General features: G+C 47.8%; 1 protein-coding gene across 1 annotated transcript; it reads right to left on the reverse strand.

The window, feature by feature from the left end:
• Window positions 1–505: 505 nt before the first annotated feature.
• On the reverse strand, window positions 506–16,675 carry si:dkey-230p4.1 (trichohyalin). The gene is made up of 24 exons (XM_036539994.1): window positions 16,604–16,675; window positions 14,748–14,924; window positions 14,420–14,554; window positions 13,901–13,978; window positions 13,735–13,805; window positions 13,377–13,542; window positions 12,637–12,743; window positions 11,644–11,913; window positions 10,846–11,026; window positions 10,195–10,341; window positions 9,894–10,042; window positions 9,291–9,440; window positions 9,014–9,170; window positions 7,965–8,111; window positions 7,649–7,758; window positions 7,282–7,440; window positions 6,954–7,217; window positions 6,277–6,404; window positions 3,123–5,875; window positions 2,361–3,053; window positions 1,977–2,159; window positions 1,314–1,391; window positions 1,102–1,179; window positions 506–962 (listed from the first exon to the last, which is right to left on the reverse strand). The coding sequence occupies exons 1-24, from the start codon at window positions 16,607–16,609 to the stop codon at window positions 735–737; spliced, it is 6,615 nt and encodes a 2,204-aa protein (XP_036395887.1). The 5' UTR covers window positions 16,610–16,675; the 3' UTR covers window positions 506–734.
• Window positions 16,676–22,674: the final 5,999 nt, after the last annotated feature.

Below are 22,674 nucleotides of genomic sequence, written 5' to 3' on the forward strand. Positions count from 1 at the left end.
CACACTAATAGCGTTTCACGCAGAAAACAAAATTTGTTAAAACCAATCAACTTTGTGTGTACTGTGCTATGACACTCCAAAAATTTAGTTATTAGCAGATGAACACCTAGTTATAGAACTGCAGTATGATCATCCACAAAGCTGGAAAAAATATATCAGTCAAATTTCCTTTTTTAAAATTTCTCTTTCCAACTTATGACAAATTCCTTGAACACATGGTTCTTTGAGCAAATCAAGTCTGATGTGCTCAAAGCTTTTAGTGAGTTTTAATGAACTATAGCACATAGGCTTCTGGGAGACAGTCCTGAGATGGGAATTATACCTACATTTATTATGTGTATGAAAAATTAAATAAATTGTATTAAATGTAAACCAAAAACACATTAAAATATTAACAGGCAAAAATACAATTGTTAATTTATAATAAATAAATCCACTTAAATTGGCATTGTACAAAAAAAACACCATAACGAAACAAAACACAAATGAATATGGCTATGCTCAAGCTTCCTATCAATAACATTTACCCTGCTAACCCAGAGTACTTCAACATAACTTCAGTAACACTTACAAACTCTCAATATCCCTGTTCTCATATCTTAGGCAACTTAAATGGCAGTTAATAATATTTTAAATGGATTGTCATGGATGGATTGTGTTTATCTTCAATAAAACCAACAATGAGTGCAAATGCTGAAATATGAACAACAAATACAGTGCACCCTCACGGCAGTTTAAGACTTGCTGAGAGATAACCGAAGCTCCTCCTCCCTCAGACTCCTGTCCAATCGCTGCGTCTCAGCCTCCAGCACAGAAGGGAGGGGCTTCTGTGAGACCACTGCCAAAGAATCGCTCAGGTCCTGCCGCAGGGAGAGCAGCCATTGGTTGTTCCTTGAGGACTCCTCGATGAACTTTGCCCTTTCCTTGTGATCCGCTGCCAACGTTAACCTGAGATGGTGCACCTAGGAGGGCAAGGCAGAGAAAACAAAAGCGCAAAACAAAGATTGCTTGTAAGCTGAATGAATTGCACTGGTTTAAACTTTATTTTAAATACTGTGTAATACTGTGTAACTGAACTTTTCTTTTCCCCATTGTTCTCACCTGTTCTTCCAACTCGATCACCCGTGCCCGCAGAAGCTTCAGCTTTTCCTCATCTTCATCTAAGAGCCCAGACTCTCCCTGCAGGACAGACGGGAGTGGACACTTCCACCTATTTATGCTGCCCAGGAGAGCAGCTTGTGTGGTATTTCTGTATCCATTTTATGATATCATTCATTTATTATTATATATTTCACAGTCGTGCACTGTCTGACCTGAATTCTGGAGCCTTCCCTGGTGGCTGAGTCTGACTGTGACAGCTGATGACGCAACTTCATTCTCTCCTGCTCCAACTGGGGACAGAGGCAAACACACACAGCCGCAAGCAAGCACGAACGAGCATGCACACACACACACACACACACACACAAACACACACACACACACACACACACACACACACACACACACACAAACACACACACACACACACACACACACACACAAACACACACACACACACACACACACACACACACACACACACACACACACACACACAAACACACACACACACACACACAAACACGCACATACACACAAACACACACACACACACACACACACACACACACACAAACACACACACACACACACACACACACACAAACACAAACACGCACATACACACACACACACACAAACACGCACACGCAAACATATAGATACACAAGCAAGCACACACATACATACACACCCACATGCACACAAACATACATTAAGACACACAAGTGTGTCAGATGCACACAAGCAACCATGCATATACAGACACATAAAAAGAACACAAATCATGAACGGTCAGATAACAACAGTGCAACAATCAGAGTCCATTTATACCAGTTCCACTGGGCTGAGAGTGCAGAGACTCTGGACAGTACCTGTTTCACTGTCTCCCTCAGCTGCCCTCTCTCAGACCTCAGCCTAGCGACGCGCTGCTCGAGCTGTGCGTTTCTCGCCTGCAGCTGCTTCTGCTCAAACTCCAGCTGTGCAACTGCCCTCTGCATGGCCAACAGGCGCTCCTGCACCACGGCGCCCCCTTCTGGACCCTCTCCGCTCTGCACCTACCCACGCAGAACACGCCAAGGCTTGGGTCAAGTTCATATTGAGAGCTGGCTGTAATTCACTAATATCAAACATACGGCTGATTTCAGCACTGTCAGATTATTGTGGGTGAAAATACTAAGCTCACGCAAACTGTGATTTGCAGAGGGTCTGAGCTTTTTAGTTTCGTTTTTAAATCTTTTTTTTTTTGAGATCCTGACCTGAGGTGGCGTGGGGGCTGCAGCCGTGCCTGGTGCCGGCCTCCTGTTCTGCTCCAGATTCCTGGCTCTCTCCTGATACTGGATCAGCGCCGCCTCGGTCTTCTCCAGGGCCGCTCTGACCCGCTCCCTGTCCCTGCCGAGATCGTCCGCTCTCCTCTTCAGCGCGTACACCTCCGCCTCCCTCTCTCTCAGCAGGCTCTCCCTCTCCTCCTTCTCCAGGAGGAGGGTGGAGACCCGCGCCCTCAGCCTTCCCAAACTTCCCTCCTCCTCCACCTCCTCCTCTGGGACGTCACCCCCCTCCTTCTCCCTTCCAGTCTCAGGCCTGTACCTCTTCACCTCCCCTTCCAAGGTCTCTGCTGTTCTCCTCCACTTCTTAACCTCCTCCCCCCTCTCTCTCAGCTCCTCCACCAACCTCCCCTTCTCGCCTTCCACCCTTCTCAGAGCTTTCTGCAGCACCTCCAACGCCGCAGTCTTCTCAGCCTGGTCTTTTCTCCTCTTCTCTTCCTCCTCTCGCCTCCTCTCTGCTGCTCTGAGACTGGGTCCATCTCCACCCCCCTCCTCTACCTCTCTTCTCTTCTTTTTCTCCAGTTCGTCCTCCAGCTGTTTCAGCCTGTCTGTCAGCTCTGCGGTATCCTTCGTCCTCTCCTCCAGCTCTCTCTGCAACCTCTCCCTCTCAGCTCTTTCCTTTGTTCTCTCGGCCTCTCTTTCCCTCTCCTCCTCTGCCTCTTTCAGTCTCTCCATTCTTCTTGTACCCTCCTCCACCCTCTCCCTCATCTCCTCCATCTCCTTCTCCCTCTTTCTCAGCATTTCTGTGACCAGGCCCACTTGCCTCTCACTCTCCTCCTCTGACTCTTTCAATCTCTCCATTCTTCTTTCACCCTCCTCCACCCTCTCCATCATCTCCTCCACCTCTTTCTCCCTCTCTCTCAGCGTTTCTGTGGCAAGGTCCACTTGTCTCTCACTCTCCTCCTTCGCCTCTTTCAATCTCTCCATTCTTCTTTCACCCTCCTCTACCCTCTCCCTCATCTCCTCCACCTCTTTCTCCCTCTCCTTCAGCACTTCTGTGACCAGCTCCACCTGCCTCTCCCTCTCCTCCACGGCCCGCTTCAGCCTCTCGCTCTCTCTCTTCAGCTGTGCCCCTTCGTCTCTGCCCTTCTCCCTCTCATTCTGCACCCTCTCCTCCCCCTGCTTTCGAAGCTCCTCCATCCTCTCCCCCCACTTCTCCAGCTCCTCGGCCCTCTCTTTCCTGACTCTCTCCAGCTCACGCTCCACCTCCCTCACACTCCTGCTCAGTGCTGCCACCTCCTGGTCTCTCTCGGCCGCGGCGGAGCTGAGCTCCGTCCTCTGCTCCTCCAGCACGTCCGCCCTCGCTCTCACCCGCGTCAGCTCGGCCTCCCTCTCCCCCAGCACGGCCCTCAGGCCTTCCTCGGCCTCCGCCCGTCTCTTCTCCGCCCTGTCCCTCTCCCTGAGCCCCTCCTCCCAGGCCTGCCTGCCCCTCTGCAGCTCCGCCTCCCTGAGTCGCAGCTCCGCTTCCAGCTCCTGCTTGTCTCGTTCCAGCGCTCTAGCCCTGCTGCACATCTCCTCCACCTCCGCCCGCGCCGCCTGCAGTCTCTCGTCCCTCCCCCTCATCAGCTCCTCCTTCTTCTCCTGCAGGAGGCTCCTGAGCCTCTCCCCCTCACGGTGGCTCTCCTCCAGCAGCTCCTTCAGGATGGCCATCTCCTGCACTCCCGCCTTCAGCCCCTCCCGCATCTTCTGGTTCTCCACCTCCCTCTCCCTGACCTCCGCCTTGGCTCGGTCCCGCCCCCTGGTGAGCTCCACCGCCTCCTCCCTCAGGGCGGCCAGCTGGTCCGCCAGCGCCTCCCTCCTCTCCCTGGCCTGCCTCAGCTCATCCTCCCTCCACCTCAGGGAGGAGCTGGCCTTCTCCTTCTCCCTCCTCTCCTGCTCTGCCTCGTCCCTCAGGGCCCCCAGCTCCCGCTCCCTGCTCCTCAGCTCCTCCTCCAGCTCCCGCACCCTCCCGCTCTTCTCCTCCAGCAGAGTGCGCTGTCCTCGCTGCAGCTCCTCCAGCCTGGCCCTCAGCCTCTCCCCCTCCGCCTGCTCCTCCCTCAGCCGGGACGCCAGCGCCTCCCGCTTCTCCTCCCCCTTGCGCAGGGAGTCCTTCAGCCCCGCCCTCTCCCCTGCCCCCTCCTCCGCTCTGGCCTTAAAGTCCTCCACCTCCTTCCCCCTCTCCTCCGCCAGCTGCCTCCACTTCTCCACGGTCTCCTCCAGGTTTTGGTGCTTCGCCTCTGCTTCCCGCGCCCGCTCCCTCTCCCTGTCCCGCTCCCCACTGGCCGCTCCCACCTCCCGCAGTGCAGCCTGCAGCTCCTCCTCCCTCTCTCTCCGTAAAGCCCGCTCTCTCTCCAAGATGGACTCCGTCTCGCTGAGCTGGCCAGTGAGCTCCTGCTCCGATATCTCCAGCTCCATCAGTCTCTCTCTCAGGCTCTGCAGCTCTTCCTCTCCCTGCTGAAGCCTGGCGCTGGCCTCCTCTTCCTCCCTCCTTGCCGTTTCCCTCAGTCTCTGCACCTCCTCCTCGCTCTCTCTCAGGAGCCTTGTCTGACTGTCCAAGCTCGCTTGGATCTCCCCCGTCCTCCTCCTCGCTGTCTCCCTCTCCTTCTCCATCTCCCTCACGCTGGCTCTCAGCTGTTTAATCTCTGCCTTCTTCTGACCCAGCTCTCCTCTCAGGGCCTCCTCTCGTTCCCTTTCCTCCGCCTCTCTCTTCTTCCTCCTCGCCTCCTCTTCCTCCCTCTTCTCTCTCTCCCTCTCCCTCAGCTGTGAGTTCAGCTCCTCTAGCCCGGCCACTCTGCCCAGCAATCCCTCGTTCGCCTCCGCCTCCGCTTCCAGCCTCTCCCTCTCTCGTTCCAGGACCTGCACTCTGGCCTCCAGCTTCTCCACTTCCTCTTCCCTCCACCTCAGTTCCGCCTCCTTGCTTTTCAGCAGCTCCGCGGCCCTCTCCCTCTCCCTCTCCATCGCTCTCGCTCCTTCACTCTCCCTCCTCTCTCTCTCCGCCAGCCTCAGGCTCAGCACCTCCCTCTCCTTCTCCTCCTTCCCTGCTCTCTCCCTCCATCTCTCAGCTTCTCCCCGGGCCTCCCTCAGCTTCTGCTCCTGCCTCCTCTGCTCCACCCCGAGCTGGCTTTGGAGCGCCTCCACCTCCGTGACCTTCCGTCCCAGCAGCTCGGACACCTCCTCCTTCTCCCTCAGCAAGCCCTCCGCCTTGCTCCTCAGAGCCTCCACCTCCCCGTCTCTCTGCCCCAGCTCCGAGCTCAGGGCCTCCCTCTCCCTCTGCCAGCCGTCCCTCTCCTCTTGCCACGCCCGGCGCTCCTCCGCCGCCTGGCTCAGCTCCGCCTGCAGCCTCTCCGCCTCCGCCTGGCTGCCCTCGACCTCCCGGCGCCTCCTCTCCCACTCCTGCCGCTCCTCCTCTCTCTCCAGCTCTCTCTGGGCTGTCTGTCTCTCCAGCTCCTCCCTCAGGCAGTGTATCTCACCTGTAAGCAGACAGAACCACACACAAAGTGTCAGAGCCCCCAGGGGGGCATGTCTTTGAATGCATAATTCTCATTATCTTTATCAGGTGTGTCCAAACTTTTGACTATTACTGTGGCATATGTGTGGTGTAGTGGTAATCAGCAGGGCTCATAACCAATAGATTGCTTGTTCGATTCCCTGCAGGGACACTGCTGTGTACCCTTGGACAAGGCACTTAACCTAAAATTCATGGATTCATGGAACGCATATATACATATAAGTCACTCTGGATAAGAGCGTCTGCTAAATGACAATAATGTAACGTAGCGTGACCCATACGGGCTCTATTACTGTTTCACCACATCCAAAAGCCTCCATGTTTAGAACGTAACAGCGTGACAGCGGGGTGTCTTCGGCTCACCTTGCAGCACATCCTTGGTCTGCTGCAGCGTGTGCACCTGAACCTCCAGCTGGCTCCTGTGCACCTCCAGCCCCGAGCCCTGCTCCTGCAGCTGGGACAGCTGCTGCTGCAGAGACGCGGTCAGGGACCTGCGGGGGGCGGGGGAAGGCAAAGTCCATGACCTCAAAGCACCCGAAGGCATCATAATGCAGCAAACTTCACCTTCTCTTTTCAAAAACTGGTGAGAGTGTGTGTGTGTATGTGAGCATTATTTCTCAGCGGCAGTGTAGCATAGTGGTAATCAGCAGGGTTCATCACCAAAAGTTTGCGGGTTCAATCCCTTGCTGGGGCACTGCTGCTGCTGTACCCTTGGGCAAGGCACTTAACCCAGAATTGCCTCAGAAAATATCCCGCAATATAAATGGATAACTTGTAAAAACTGTAACCCATGTAAGTCGCTCTGGATAAGAGAGTCTCCCAAGTGACAATAATGTAACGTAGTGTAATGTAATACAGTACTTATCAGCGTCTAACCTTGAAGTACTTCAAGGCTAGTGCCTCAAAGGTGCTGATGCTCTGGTATGGCTCTATGTAAGTTGCTCTGGATAAGAGTGTCTGCTAAATGATAACAGTGTAATGTAATGTAATGTTTCCACTAAATTCTTTTTCCCAAATCCGAGGCGGGAAATAGGCTTCACCTGAGCTGGTCGCGGTCTGTCTGCAGCTCCTCCCTCTCTCTCTCCAGCGCCCGCACTCCCCCCTCCAGCCGCTCCCCCTCCCTCAGCAGGTCGTCCCTCTCTCTCTCCGCCCGCTTCTGCTGCTCCACCGCCCGGCAGAGCTCGGCCTGAGCCCCGCGCAGCTCCCCACAGACCGCGCCGTGCAGGCCCGACAGCTGCGAGGCAGACGCGCAGACACACACCCGCGCGGTTACAGCGCAGAGACAGGGCCATCGGCACTCTGCGCTTTACACTGAACAGCACAGTTAACAGCTGGATAGCGTTACTGTCGCACGGACCGTTCGTTTACCCTACCTCCTCGAATCTCTGCGCATCCTTCTCTCTCTCCATCAGCAGCTGGCTGATCTTCCTCTCACTCTCTTTTTTCAGGGTTTCCAGCTCTCTCTCCAGATCCTTCTCCCTGTCGCCCATCCTCTGCAGCGAGTCCAGTTCGGCGCTCCTCTGGGCCCTGCGGACAGTCCCGCGACCACTTACAGCTGTGTCTGTGTAAACCTGAACATTACAGCTGTGTCTGTGTAAACCTGAGCGCTACAGCTGTGTCTGCAAACCTGAACATTACTATTATGATTACAATATTATTAATACAAAAATGATACTACAGACAACTTTATTGTGCTGCCAACACTGATAAAAGAGTAGGAGATTTCATGTCACACCTTAATTCCGTTACTTCCTGGGACGCCATCTTCAGCTCCCTGTGAAGAGTGGTGACCTCTGACCCCATCGCCTGCAGGCGGGACAGGGCACCAGCCAGCTCTGTCTCCAGCTAAGAGGCATGGGGACCGAATTAGCCTGCTGTTCATTCAACACATTTAGCAATGACCCCCGTCAGCTGCTGTCCAGAGCAACAGCATTTTAACGCGTGCTGGAATAAAAAGTGCACTGCAAAAGGGCTCAAACAGTTTAATATGCCCACTGTGCAACGTGCCAAACTGTAAAATTTGGGTAATACAAGCGGGTGTCCTGCCTGACCTGCAGGGTGCGGGCGTTGAGCTCCCTCTTGTCGGCCGCCAGCGCCTCGTTCAGGGCGGCCATCTTCTCCAGGGAGTCCTGCCTCTCCGCCAGCTCCCGCCTCAGCTGGGTCTGACTGGAGGACAGAGCGAGCATCGACTCCCGGGCCTAAACACGGGGGGAGGGGCATCAGAGAGGGGGCGGGGCATCAGGGAGGAGGCGGAGAAAGGGAGGAGCCCCAGGGAAGAGGGACCGTGAGTCAAAGCCAACAGAACTAAAGGAGAGCGAGGACATGCTGGAGAGAGGAGCAAAGCAGGGAAGAACGAAAACAGAGTGAGTGAGTCGGATGAATACAAAGAAGAATGAACCCAAAGCCAGAAGCAGTGTTTTTTTTCATTTTCCTTGACCACTTGATCAGTCCGCTTTTTTTGATTCTGATAAGTCAGTGATGCAAGAGACAGCAAGAGGGAGAGAGGGCAATGAAGCGTGTGCAGCCAGAGAGCAACAGAGCAAACGGGGGAAAAGAAAGAGTAGCAGCGGACACTTCACAGCACTATCCTGGCAAGGTCACGTGAGCGCTGTCTTCCTGACCAAAAATCCACTGCAAGGTGCCCGGGATTGTAATGAGTACGTTTTTGGATACATTATCTATACTGTTTATTACATACAAAATGTCATCAATAACAAATAAAGTCTTCAGTAACCTACTAAGACGTACATATACATGCATATACATGCATTTTTTGGAAACAGAACTCCATTTTGTGTTCACTGAATGGAAAACCACCCTCTATAAAAAAAAAAATAATAAAAATCAAAAATCTTTCATCTCCAGGTGGATCATCTGCTCCAGGAAAAGGTTTCACATCTAACAAAGCAGCTTCAGTTCAGCCAGCAAACATCTAAATTAACTATACATATGTGGAGCAAAAAAAAACTGAAACATCGCACCCAAAGAGATGAATGCATAAATAAAAGAACGAATGAACTAACAGGGGCCTTGCAAAGCGTTTTTATTAAGGCGAACCTCAGGCTGCAGGCTCAGGCCGTGTCAGGCGGACCCGGCTCACCTTGAGCAGAGCATCCTTGGCGTCAGCAGCCTCCTCCTCCGCCCGCTCCCGCTCGAGCTGCTCCCTCTCCAGCGCCCCCTGGAGGCTGTGCAGCTCCTGGCGGCTCCGCGCCTCCCTCTCGCTGAGGTGGACGCTCTCCTCGAGCTCGGCCTGCAGCCTGAGAAACAGCGGTGGGGCTGAGTGTGAGTGTGAGCGCGCCAGAGGGCCGCTCACATGGCTCGGTCTGAATGAGTGCGTATCTGCAGTACCTCCCCCGCACAGCGTGGGGGCGCCCTACCGTCTCTGCCTCTCCCTCTCCAGCTCCCTCCTCTCCTCCGCCTCCCACTCCCGCTGGCGTCTCAGGCGCTCGCTCTCCTTCCTCAGCTCCTCGCCGAGCCGCTCGGCCTCGTCCAGCTGGGTCGTCAGGGAGACCACCATCTCCTTCTCGCTGCCGCGGAGGAGAGAGGAAAACACGCCTTTCTTCAGTCGCGGTGCACCGTGGGTATCGCACATGAGGAAGATGACACTGCTACAGAAATCTAAAGGTCAGGCACTATCAGGACGGAAAACACTGATGAAGAGAGTGAGGCTTCATGAACCACAAAAGTCACAGAGCTATCATGTGCTACCCTGTTTCGTGCCTGTTTCACTCCTCCACGTCCTAATAACCCTTACAAACCTGGCAACCGTGAGAGGCTTTCTATAAGAGAGTTTGTTAAATTGTTTAATTGTGGTTACTTGTTAAGTTTTGCATTTATTCTTGGGAGTGTCTTTCTGAAGAAGTTGAGAACAGCTGTGTTATTTTCTACTTAAACATATTCATGAAAAAGAAAGACAAGCTGGCCATTTTGGGAAAAGCAATTTGCTCTTAGACACAGAAAAGTAATGGCTGTGTTGTAACCTCTGCAGCATTTCTTGGGCGTGTCTCAGTTCCTGCCTTCCTTGTAGTGCCCACTCCTGAAGCTCCACCCCATCCTTTTCCAGCACCCTGATTTGCTGCTCCAGAGACTCTCTCTCCTCTTCCATCCTCTCCATTCTGACCAGTGCTTCCTGGAACAACGAATATTATATTTAATCTTCCTTGCCATAATCAGATATTGTACATGTTTAGAGTTAACGTCCCTTGTCTTCAGCGCCAAATTTTTTTTGTTAGGACTTAAGGTGGTCTCTTGGTATAATAAAGGGCGTTTTTTTTTAGTCACCTGCAGTTCCTCGTGTCGACACTGGAGGGCAGTCTCAGCCTGGGCAATGATGGTAAGCACAGAAGCAAGCCCGTCGCTCGACAGGTCAGCCACTGACAGAGGAGAGCTGGTCCGTCCATCCAGCCGATGAGAGCTTAGCACCCTGGCCTGGACAACACACTGCGACTCAATGAGGGCACTGGACTGAACGACAAACACGCACCTCTTCACCCACCAGCCCACACTGCACAGCAAGGTGCCCGGCTGCCTTTTTCAGCAAATGCAACGTTTCTGTGGGGGGAAATTTTCACCCTCCGCAACGACACGGGGTTCAAAATTTTCCATCGCTACAAAATCTTGCCCCTCGTTTTCACAGATCGGCAACTCATTGTTACATTAGGATCAACCTGATTTTGCAAAGAGTTCCACAAACGATGAAACGTGCTATGGCTTAGAAAGCTATAAAACGATAATCCAATGACCATAAATAAATTCCAAACTTCATTTATTGAAGCATGCTAATGTACAAAATTCACTTTGGAAACCATGGAATATTTTATTGGATCAGCCCAAGTAAAGAGCTGTACCTGTCAGAGGCCTACAACAGCAGCATCTATCCCTCAGCCCCTTGACCCCTTGACCCCACATTGCTGCCTCAGGTTACTCTCTCACCAGATTGAGGAGAGCCTGCCGGACCGACTGCAGGTCTCTCTCCGTCTCCCTGTGCCTCTCCCAGTCTTTCTCCCTCTCCCTCTCCCTCTCCACCTCCCTCTCTCGCTCCCTCTCTCTCTCCTCTTCCTGCCTCTTCCTCTCCCTCTCCTGGGCCTGCAGGGAGATGGACAGCTCAGAGATCCTGGAGAGAGAAGGAAAAAGAGGAGGAGAGAAAGCTGGGGTGACTCTCATTCAGCATTAAAAGTGAAGAAACTTCCCCTCCGATCTGTTCAAACTCTACAAGAACACCAATGCAGCATGTCCTGTCATCAAAGAAAAAACTACGGACAAATTTCAGAAAACTGTATTTCATAGGATCAACAGAGTGAAATAAGTAATGTTTTCGTCAGGAAGACCAAATTAGTGTCAGAAAATGCAAAGTAGCAGAAGGTAGAACCATATGGAGAGTCACAGGCATCTGTGCATGTGACGGAGTGCCGTCACCACGGTTGAGTATGGGCTCTGACTGCCATACCAAAGAGCCTGGCTCTTTGGCGTCGCAGTCAAAGTCGCATGTTTGGTACCGCGTAGACCCGGGTTCGAGGCCTTTGCTACAGTGCACTAAAACACACACTGGAACCTGCTTGCTCCTACCAGGCAGCACATCTACCCCCTGAATACCAGACCAAAAGTTACTGAGCAGCTACACATGACAATAAAACTCAGGTTAATATTAAAAAAATCTCATCTGAAATGAAACAGCAGTGAAAGCACCGCATTGAACAGCAGGCAGGTCTGTTCTGCTGCTCTCAGGCTGACCTGTTGAGGAGTTCCTGGTTCTCGGCGTTGTGCTGGACCTTGAGCTCCACGAACTCTCGCTCCTTCTCCCTCAGGTCGCGCTCCAGGTCCCGCAGAGAGAGGGGCCCCGGCGTCGGGGAGTGGGGGTGGGACGAGACGGAGGAGGAGGCCGCAAGGTCGGGGGCGTGGCTCATCCCGAGACCGGAGGTGTGGGCCGAGCCCAAAGAGCTGCAGCTGGAGAGCAGCGTGGAGGAGAGGCGAGAGAACTCCGCCCTGAGCTCCCATAAGTCCCTGCGAGGAAGAGAGGCGGGTCACTAAAGGTCAGGACGCTTTGGCTTGACACAGGGATGAGTTCAGCCAATCCCATTACTACATGTGCCCATGGACTCCAGTCAGTTTCCACAATCAGCTCCACATCGGCCTTGAGTTAAGACTGGTGTTTAAAATTTAAAGTTTGATTTACAATTGGTGTTTTAAATTTACAAATTTAAAAAATAAAGTCTGATTTTGACTCACTCCGGCATTGACTGAGACCTAAATCAAGTCAAGCCTCACTTGCTGACTCATCTTCTGAATAGACCTGGACTGACTGCAGTGACACATCATGGTATTTGAGACTAATTACTTCATTTACATCATCATATGCTTAATATTTACGTTTGGGGGGGATTAACATATTGTAAAACAAAGTTGGACTTTTTGGTTTGCAAACAACAGGAGTTTTACCAGATCAGAACATCACTGGCAGCCTGTTGTCATTACCTCTTTCCCTCTCTTCATTTCTGAAGTTGGTTTATCTGTTCCCTGCAATCAGACCTCATTTCCTTTGTGAAATTTCACTCCTTTTAGAAGTAATATCATCCTATATTCAAGGCTGTTTCACAATGAAACTGTTCTTTTCTGGGGATACAACACGAACAGCCACAGTTACTGAAAATCAATGAATGGATGGAGTTAATGAATGGATGAATGTAGCACAGACAGCTCCCTGACTGGCAGACCACGCCCCCTCACCTGTCAGTGGCTGTCCTCATGGTGTGGTGCTGGCGTCTGAGTGTGACCACTCCCCCCCAGAGTGACATCAGACGCGTGTGCTCTCGTCCGATGTGACTGGTCAGGAGCTGGAGGATGCAGACCAATTGAGAGTTGGTGAGGGGTGTGAAGAAACAGGGGTGCCCCCATGCCCACGTTTTCTTATCTATAACATGACTGCTGCTCATTCCATTTGTGGTAAATGATACCGAAGGATAAACCAATGAGACGGCCAGTGTTTTTGCTTACACAGTGCTATGAACGGGAAGAGAAACATCAATGCAGGACAAATGGAACAGAATATCCTCTTTCTTTCTGGTTCTGAGCTCTTGGTTATTATGGATGACTGCATGAGTACGGTATTTGAAAATAACTATCCGCTCTTTTGCTCCATTTTGCTTCATTTTCCATTTGCGGTGTAAATCACCCTCACTGAGGGCTCAACAGGACACACTGGTGGTAGAATCACAATCATTTGTGTTATTTTTTGGTGGCAGTGCAGCATAGTGGTGAGGCGCAGGGCTTGCGACTGAAAGGTTGCCAGTTTGATTCCCTGCTGGGGCACTGCTGTTGTACTCTTGGCCAAGGTACTTATCCCAGAATTGCCCCAGTAAATATCCAACAGTATAAATGGGTAACGTAAAAAACTGTGACCTATGTAAGTAGCTCTGGATAAGAGCGTCTGCTAAACGCCAATAATGTAATAATGTAATTTCCTCTACCTCCTTCTCCTTCTGCCACTCATTTTCCCTCTGCCCCGCCTCCTCTACTGCTCTGGCCCAATCAGCTGTCAGCTTCCCCAGGTCCTCCCTCAGGGCTTCATTTGCCTCCCCTGATTGCTTCAGTTGGCTGCGCAGGAGAGCGTTCAGTTCTGTCATTCCAACGCTTCTGCTTGACAAAACGAGACACAGAGAAGGTTCCGGGCTTCAGATAAAATGCATACACCTCCTTGCTGGGTATTCGTTTAAATAGATGTGTCGCAGTCGGCTCTGTTGTTCAAACAACTGCTTGTCCTCGTTTCTGAGAGTATACTCCAGACACCTGTCTTTGTGACTTTCAGGGCACTTAGCTATCCCTCACCTCTGCTGTTCCTCTTCCAACCTGATGAGGGCACTCTCGAGGGAGGTGCTGTGCTGCTCCCTGATCCTCTTCTGCACATTCATTCAAGAGAAAGGTAACAATTATGTCAGGTGGAATACAGTGCTTCTTCAGTAGGGTAAAAAGCCGTGACATTTCCACTCCGCACCTCTCTTTTTTGCAGTTCTCTCTCCTCGCTTATCAGCTGCTGCTCCAGGCCCTGGCATCGTTCCCTGTACTCCAGCACCTGAGAACAGGCAAATATTGGCATAAAAATGACATACATGGATACAAATGAACATTCAATAAATCAAACATGACATCACTAATCCATAACTTGAATCACTATTTCAATACTCGTCAATCAACAAAATGTTTTTTTTATCTTACCTTTGCTTTTCAACATTCATAAAAGCAAGCCAAAAAAAAAGATATGTTTCATCCTGTTGAATGAGTGACAAACTGCAGATCTCTACGCAGGGTGATTATACACAGAGAAAAAACGGGCGAAAAAAAGGTTTGGTCATCTAACATTCAAACATAAAAGACCGACAGAGTACATGAATAAGAGAATATGTAAAATGCACAGCCTTATGACAGCTGTGTACGTTTACTCAGCCCTTTAAGCCCTGTATAACAGCCGCGGCGGACAGGCGACGGCCTGCACGCCGCCGCGGGGGTCTCGCACCTTGCTCTGCAGTTTGTGGATGAGCTGCGCCTGCCTGGCCTCACGCTCCCGGCCCTCTCTCAGCTTCCTCCGCCAGTCCCGTTGCTCACCCGCATCCAGACGCAGCGACAGGGACGGGTCCAGAGACTGAGCCAGCTGAGAACACAGAGGGGGGGGGGACCGTGAGACTCCCGCGAGCCGAGAACTTGTGTTTCATCGAGCTGAGATCCGTTCCCAAATTTGGAAATGCCCATGCTATTAAACTCAGTGCCGCAGTAGCACGCTGGTACACCACAGGCAGGCAGAGAGTGAGAGAGCCTCAGAGGATGGACGGTTCCTCTACGCTCACCCTGTCAGTCAGAGCCTGGGCCCGGGACCGAAGCTCCTCCCTCTCCGCACAGCTCTCCGCCAGCTCATCCTGCAACCGTGACAACTCGGCCCTCAGCTCTGCCCGCTCATCCTTCCAGCCAATCAGCAACTCCGAATCCATCCCAGCAGCGCAACTCTCACTGTGGGACAGGATCCCCTAAAAATAAATGAATAAAAAAAGAAATACACAAAGGGTACTGAAAGATGATATAAAGTCACGCCCATTCTTAGCACTGCTTATTATAATACACATGCATGTCACCCTTAGCAGTTACCCTTTATTATTATGAGAGGATAGTGTTATTGCATCATACGAGAATATGGCAAGATCTTCTTAAGCATCTCTCATACCCGGGCTTTGTCTTTGCACCTAAAGTCATACGCCAGAGAACACCATATACTTCAGCTATAAACCGGCTGAATCATTAAGCCATTAGACGGAGGGTCAAACCCTAATGTACTACTCCAAGACTCATTTTCCCCAAAATATCTTTATTTGTGCCATCAGAATTTAAGATCATCGTACACTCTGGTGAGAAGGCTGGCTACACGGCCAGCCCGTGTCCTCCTGAAATGCAAGTGATTTTACTGCTGCGCGTTCTCACGGTCTGTAATTAGAGGGCTTTAATCACTAGAATTAAATGTCTGTTTCATGACAAAATTTCATCTTTAAACAAAACCCGCACCGCGACCTACCTATACCATTTAAAGAGCTGTTTCAACAGGTGTGGTTCGGTTATAAAAATAGCACCTTATGATACGCTGCAAATTAACTAGCTAGACTACCCAATTTAGCAAGACACTCATCAGGCCATTCCCTCGAAAAAGCAACTAGTTGCCGATAATAAATAACTAGTTAAATCTCCGGTTGTGTCAAAATTATAAACTAGACCGTAGTCCATCTAACGTCATATTAACTAAAACTAGCGTGAGCTCGGTAACGTTGCTGATTGTACAGGTAACGATTGGTGTCCAGCTGATGTTCGCATGCTCATTTATCGATTCGATATTTATCGATTCTCGTAGCTAGCTGCCTAACAATAACCAGCTAGGCCAAAAATGTGCGTAAAAAAACGTTTGTTTTCCCTTCAAGATTAAAAATGAAGATGGAGCTAGTTAGCCACAACAGTGAAACGAAAGCACCGCAGCGGCTCGGAGGACTGACAGTTGCGGCAAAGCTCCTTACCCGCAGCAACAGCGCAGGCACACGCGCGCTCCATGACAACGCTAAGGCGAGAGGTTAGGATATGCATTTTTCTGCAAAATAATTCGCCCAATGCATAAATTCCGATCTCCGTGTACTATTTTCACCAGACGGGATTCAAACGCGAAAGCCCAACCTCTGACTTTGAATCAATGAAACCAAAAACAAGTAACGAGAGCACGCAAAGGACTGTTTTGAAGATTTATGTGCAGCGCCACCGTGCGGTTCGGAGTAATAAAACATCATTCCGCAGGCAGGAAATTTTTCGAAAACTAATTTCTAACGATTACCATTAACTTAAATCTTTGCACATACCAACGTATCATTTAAAAACAATAAATATAAGCTACATTGCACACTTTTATAAGATATAGTTTGTATTTATGGCCTAAAATTGTTGGGAAATTATTTAACTTACACAAGTAAATCACAAATTGTTCAACAGTCATGCCCACATTTTTTGTGTTCCAGTTGGGTTAGTTTTTAACTGAATAATAAAAGAAAGGAATTTGTAACAGAGACTAAGGGAAGTCTGTAATCACAGTCTGGCTTCTCTGTGTGTAATCAAAGTATATTTTTTCTGAAATTTATGTTATGAATATATAGTCCATACTTTTGTGAAACACTCATACCTTCATCTAACCTCTTAACATATCTGTATAAAGCATGTAGATTATGTCGAGTATTTCCATAAAACAGATTTTTTTTTTCACATTTTCAGTGATGGTCCTTTCTTAGCTGAAAGATGATGATGGTTCATTTCTTGTTACAAGGGAGTCTCACACTGTAGTCTTCCCAGCTTTTGTCTCAGTGTCTTCGGCAGACTCTGCAAGTGTAAAAGCTGTGAAAATGGTCTTGGCTCAGTGCTTATGATCCGAATGTGAAGGTGTAGTGTGTGGCTTAGCCTGTGTCAGCTCTGAATCTGTGCTGTGTGCTGTGAAGGCATGCTGGAGCTGCCCCCTCTCTCGGAATAGAGCCCATAGGCACTCCCCCAAGGGCTCTCACAAATGAACTTACCAGTAGGAATCATCGGTGCCTTATCACATCCTTTCAAGGTTAAAGGAAATAACTGTTGACTCCTTATGTTTTTTTGAATAAAAGGGTCTGTCGAATGAATAAATGTAAATGTAAACTGGTTTAAGGTTTAAAAACATTGTTTATGGCTGAAACAATAGCCATTCATCTTGAGAGAAGTACCTTGCAGCTGTGTTTGTTATTGAAGCAGGATATTTTTCATGTCTTTCTGATCGTAGCGGTTCTCTTCACTTACAGGCAAATGCGACAGAAGTTTTAATCAAACACTAAAAGGATTAAAAGAAACAAGCCATTTACTTTCTTTCACATTTATTGGTCATCTTAAATGAATTGATTACTTAATACATCTCTTAATCCACACATATGCATGCAGAACATTCTTACATTATGTTGTATCACATTACGTTACATGCATTTGGTTTTTACTCTTCTTAGATCATATCACTATTTCTTCTTAACACAAATAAAATCATAAATAATAACACAATTAAAGAGACAATCACAAAGAGAGAGAACTAAGCATGCTCAAGCACAATGTTATAATAACTATTGATATATCATAATCTTTACACTTTGTTACAATAAGCAAAGCTTAAACAATTGAGTACAAATTCAACACAAGGCTGGCTGATGTTCTTGTTACTCTTTGAAAACAAAAAATGGAATAAACAAGCCTTACTGATAAGAAGTGCACAGTCATATCAGTACTACATGATCAAACAATCTCACTGCTTTTATTACACTTCTTTCACAAGAAGACCATATGGACGAATACCAGCCTCAGAAGCCTCTTTTACAGCATCGTTGCCTGCCCTTTTCTCAATTGGTATAACCCAATACTCTGTGCTGCCCACTGGGTATTTCTTTCTAATCTCTGGATCTGGATTTATCCTGTTCTGCAGGACAACCCAGTATTTTTTTCCGGTCTTCTTTGAGTAGAATGACGTGGAAAACCCTCTAGCAGTAGATATATCTGGTGTAGAGTAGATTCCATGACCATATCTGTCGCGAGGTCCTGGCTTGAGGAAGGTAGAAATGATCTTGCCAGCTGCTTCCATGTTTGTGCCGTGATAGGACACTGGCCACTCTTTGGGCACCGAGTTGGTGGGGGGGAATCGCCAGGCATCTGCCCCCAGCCACCCATTGCCATCATCATACTTTCCCAGAACCTTCAGTGCATACCGGTACCACCCACAGGGGCGCTTGTACTCTTCTCCTCCTCGTTCATATCTGTCAGTGTCCTTCAAATGGGTGAAGTCATAGCAGAAACGGTGGTCCAAAAACTCTTCCACCTTGACATATATCTCCTTAGGAATGATAATGTATTCGTTATCTTTGATGTTTTTGCCTTCTCCTGAAGGGATACTGTTGACCGGCTCACGCTTACAGAAACTCACAACATTAAAATTGCCAGGTGAGACACTGAAGTGTGTATGCAGAGAAGGAGGGAGCGCATCCACATGTGTTTCCTTCTCTATGGGAATGGAGCAGTGGTTCCCTCTGTGATCACAGAAAAAAACGCTGTTATCTGCAGCCTCTCCACCAACAGATGAAAAGTGAGAGGAACTGTAAAATTCTTCAGTTCTGGTCCGCATTAAATTGAACCTGTGGAAGTCCAGCAGGCTGAGACTGATGCCGCTATGGATCTCCTTGCCGGAGTTTTTCTCTATAAACTCAGAATGGGGTCTCACAGTGGTCCCCATTATGGCAGAGACAGCCTCAAGAAACAGTTCTGTGTCAAACATGCTGCCTGATTCCTGAAGTGATGCTGTAAGTCTGCACAGCACTGCCTTTTATAGACAGAGGAGGATCACATGGGCACGGTATTTTCACTTTCACTTTCAGTCACCAAACGGGAAAAAAATGCTTCAATGCTAATGCATTTTTTCATGGAAATGATGTCATGCTCATATACTAGGGATGGTAAGATTCACCGAGTAGCATCGGTGCACCGGCATAAAAGTCTTTGCATCGGTAAAATCCGATTTATTTACATATAATTATTAGTAGTGGCCCTATGCCTTTATTATTTACAAATGTGACCAATAATTTTATATTTAGATTGATTCCTCCTCTCTAAACTGTTTCTCAAGCACGCTCCGTCGTCTCCACTGCTGTAAGTGCCCAATTCTCGTCAAGTGTCTCGGCCAACTCTCGCGCGAGTTGGAGGCGTGTCCTGGCGAGTCACAGATTAAGACACAGCATAAATGAGACGCTTACTGAGTTGCAGTACCAGCGAAACAAATATGTGAAGTAAAAATGGCATTTTTTTAGTTAATGTATGATTTGGTATCTGCTTAAGAAGAACCAAAGGAATAAAATCAAACTGTCTGTATCATATTGAATTGCATAGCATCATATTCTTTTGTATCGCATCGTATCGCGTTGAATCGCATTATGTTGAATCAAATAGTATAGAATCGCACTGCATCGCAATTGGGGTGAATCATATGTTATCACATTAGTAGTTGCTTCATATGTATCTATCTTTAATGTATCGGATCATTGGCAATGCATTGAGATGTGTATTGCATCAGCCGCAGTGATTGACATCCGTATCATATACTTATGATCATAGCAGAGATTTAATGTGTGTAATTTGATATGTTACAGTTTCCTTTTCCACATTAACATCAGGGGTCCAATGAACAGTGTAACTAAACAGAGGATGCAAAAGCGTTGGGGGGGGGGGTCATTAGTTTTTATATTTGAGCAGCATTTTCTTAATATATTCCAATATATTTCATTTCCATATGTGTCTATGGCACCAGGCTCACGTTGGTGCATACAGTGGCTTTGGAGAGTATTCAGGCCCCTTCACTTTTGGCACACTTTGTTGTGATTTAGACTTAACCTAAAATGGGTTAAATGTATTCTTTTGGTCATCTTGTCTGTAAGACATACCTCTTCTTACAGACTAGAGTAGTGCATGAGCAAGAAATGTTTCTCTTTCATTTTTAGTCACCATAAGAAAAAAAGGAACAAATCTCCCTAAGAGTCCTCTTATCAAAAGCGCAGAGCAAACAGTTGTTTGTAACACACAGAAATGTGAGGGCGTATCTGTCCAATGTCAGTTCTTTCCTTCGGCTGTTGGCCGGACAGAAAGAATCAGAGCTGACATATTTATTTTTCTCTTTTATACTGCCATTTATAATGTTATTGAAATTTTTACTTTCACTTTAGTGACCATAAAAAAATCTCCTTAAAAGCCCTCTTCTCAAAAGCGCAGACTTTCTCATAAACAGTTCTTTGCAGCACACAGAAACAGGAGGGTAAATCTGACTGTATCTGAAGCCTGTATCCGATGTCAGTTCTTCCTTTGGGCTGTTGACTGGACAGGAAGAATCAGAGTTGACATATTTATTTTTCCCTTTCATACTGTCATTTATAATAATCAATAGTTAACGACCAGTTACAACATTATCTGCACAACTATAATTCCCTAGGTCATTCCAAGAGGAGCACAAGACTACGAGTAATACATAGAGTAGTTAATAGAGTGTACAGGCTAATCATATTCCCTATGTGAGAATACTCCTTGAGGTACAATCCCAGCCTGTTTAATGGACACTACTGTCTCTTTTGACATACACTGAGCTCAGACACTGTTTACTTTGCCTTATTAACTGTTAAATGTTTAACTCTACCCTGCAAAAGTAATCTACTGGGCATATGCATGGTATATTCAATAACACCCAGATATGTTAATTATTCTAGACATTTAAACATAATTTCACACTCCTTGCGGAAACGTGCAGTTATACTAATAGGGTAAAGGAATTTAACATGCCCAGATTTGATGGGCAGGTAATGCAGATGTTTACTGTGTTAGTCTGAACAGCAGTTTATTACAGAAACTTTCATTCACATCAGGTACACATACTGCTCAAAAGATTTATGTCTTAAGATACAGTATGTTAACATCCCCTTTTCAACAATTTTGTCAATTATTCTCTGAAATGTCCCCATAATTATACTGAGATAAATATTACTGCCATTTTGCAGTCTTCTATAGTAATATATAACCAGCTGGTAAAGGGAAAGGCTTATCTGTTGCATGCTGTATTTACTGCAGCGAATTTGAACACAGATCCTTCATAGTTCAAATACCTGACTTGTCAGAGGATCCTAGTTAAACACTGAGTGAGGAGAGACACATCTTGCATCTTGTATAAAATGTGGACAAATTACAAATTTGACCATGTTGCAGTTTTAACATTATATTTTCCCATTTATACACAGAGAAAAAATGTTTCTCACAGTAAATGTCAGTAAAAAGAACAGGAACAGTCTGACTTGATTGCAATGCACTTGGTTTATTAAACGATGTTCAGGACAACGTTCTCATCAATAGTGCCGTTGAAATAAGGTAAAGATACCAGAGAAAAGGACAGAGGTGAGGTAAAAGGGTTCTCTAAATTTGCGAGGCTGATGCCGGGCCTTTCCGCAATAAGGCCTCATTCTTTCCATTTGCTTTGTCCAGTATAAGGTTTTTGGTCTCGGAAAATAACACCAAAGTAATTATATGCTGCACACAAGTTAACAAACAGAATAATGGGAACCGTCAACAAAAATATGTATGGAAAAAAAGCTTAGGCTTAATGTGTCAAGCTCAAGTTAAGCTCATGCCACCTTCCGATTTGAAAAATCTCAAAATCAATGTCAAAAGACAAACATATCACCATTTATTGGACTGTACTGCAGTAATCAACACAATGAAAATTAATCTCTCCTCAGATTATCAAATGCAGAAATAAATTTCATTAGATATAAGGGGTGCTGTTCTCAAAATTAATTTTTTCCTCAAAAAATGTTTCCAAGTTCAACTTGTATAGGCTGGTACCACACAGCAGGCTTGTTTTTCTACTCATTAAATACATGGTTTTGAAAAAAAAATCTTACCAAAGGATGCTTTTTTGTCCCTCTCGCAGAGAAAAACTTCAATAAAGAATAAAACAAAAGGAGTGTTTTTTTTTTTTTGTGCAAGTGTCTTTGAAGTCAGTAAAACAGTATTTCGATTGATTTCAGTTTTTCTGCCATTTCCATGACAGGAGATGGTACAGTTAGATCAGGACTGAGTCACACAGAACACAGCTTCCTCTACAGTCAGCCCCCTTTGACAGTCCTCCCATATGAGAGCAGAAGTAAAGTCACCATGGCCTCTAAATAAAGCATCTAGCTGTTAATTAGCCCTAGCTAATTAAGTTCCTCTTAATTAGAATCATATGAGCTGCCGGCTCCTCAAGGTCTGTGCTGTTGTGGGAGAGCGTACTGACTGCATGGTGACCTTTACAAATTGCATAGTAATACAGAGTGAGAGTGGACATCAGGAGGGCCGTGAGGAAACACCAGTAAGTGCTTTAGCGAGTCTTCTGCAGAGAGGCGACAGACTGCTTTCCACGCCACAGATCCACCTTACCTGATCTATAATCCCTACCTCCCGTTCCCACCACCCGAAAACTGTGACAGGTCTACACTCAGGACCCACCAGGCACGACCGGTCCAAGGGCCTGCGGGAAGGCTCCCGGGGGCGGAGCCAGGCCAGGGGGCGGAGCCAGGCCAGAGGACGAGCGGCGCAAGTCAGTTTGGCACAAAGACGTCGGGGATGGCCGTAGCTTTGTGGATTACTGTACGTGTGTGCGTTTGTATAGGCTGTCCTGACGGAGGG

This window comes from Megalops cyprinoides, chromosome 11 (assembly GCF_013368585.1).
Source record: "Megalops cyprinoides isolate fMegCyp1 chromosome 11, fMegCyp1.pri, whole genome shotgun sequence".
In the NCBI taxonomy this organism is placed as follows: Eukaryota; Metazoa; Chordata; class Actinopteri; order Elopiformes; family Megalopidae; genus Megalops; species Megalops cyprinoides.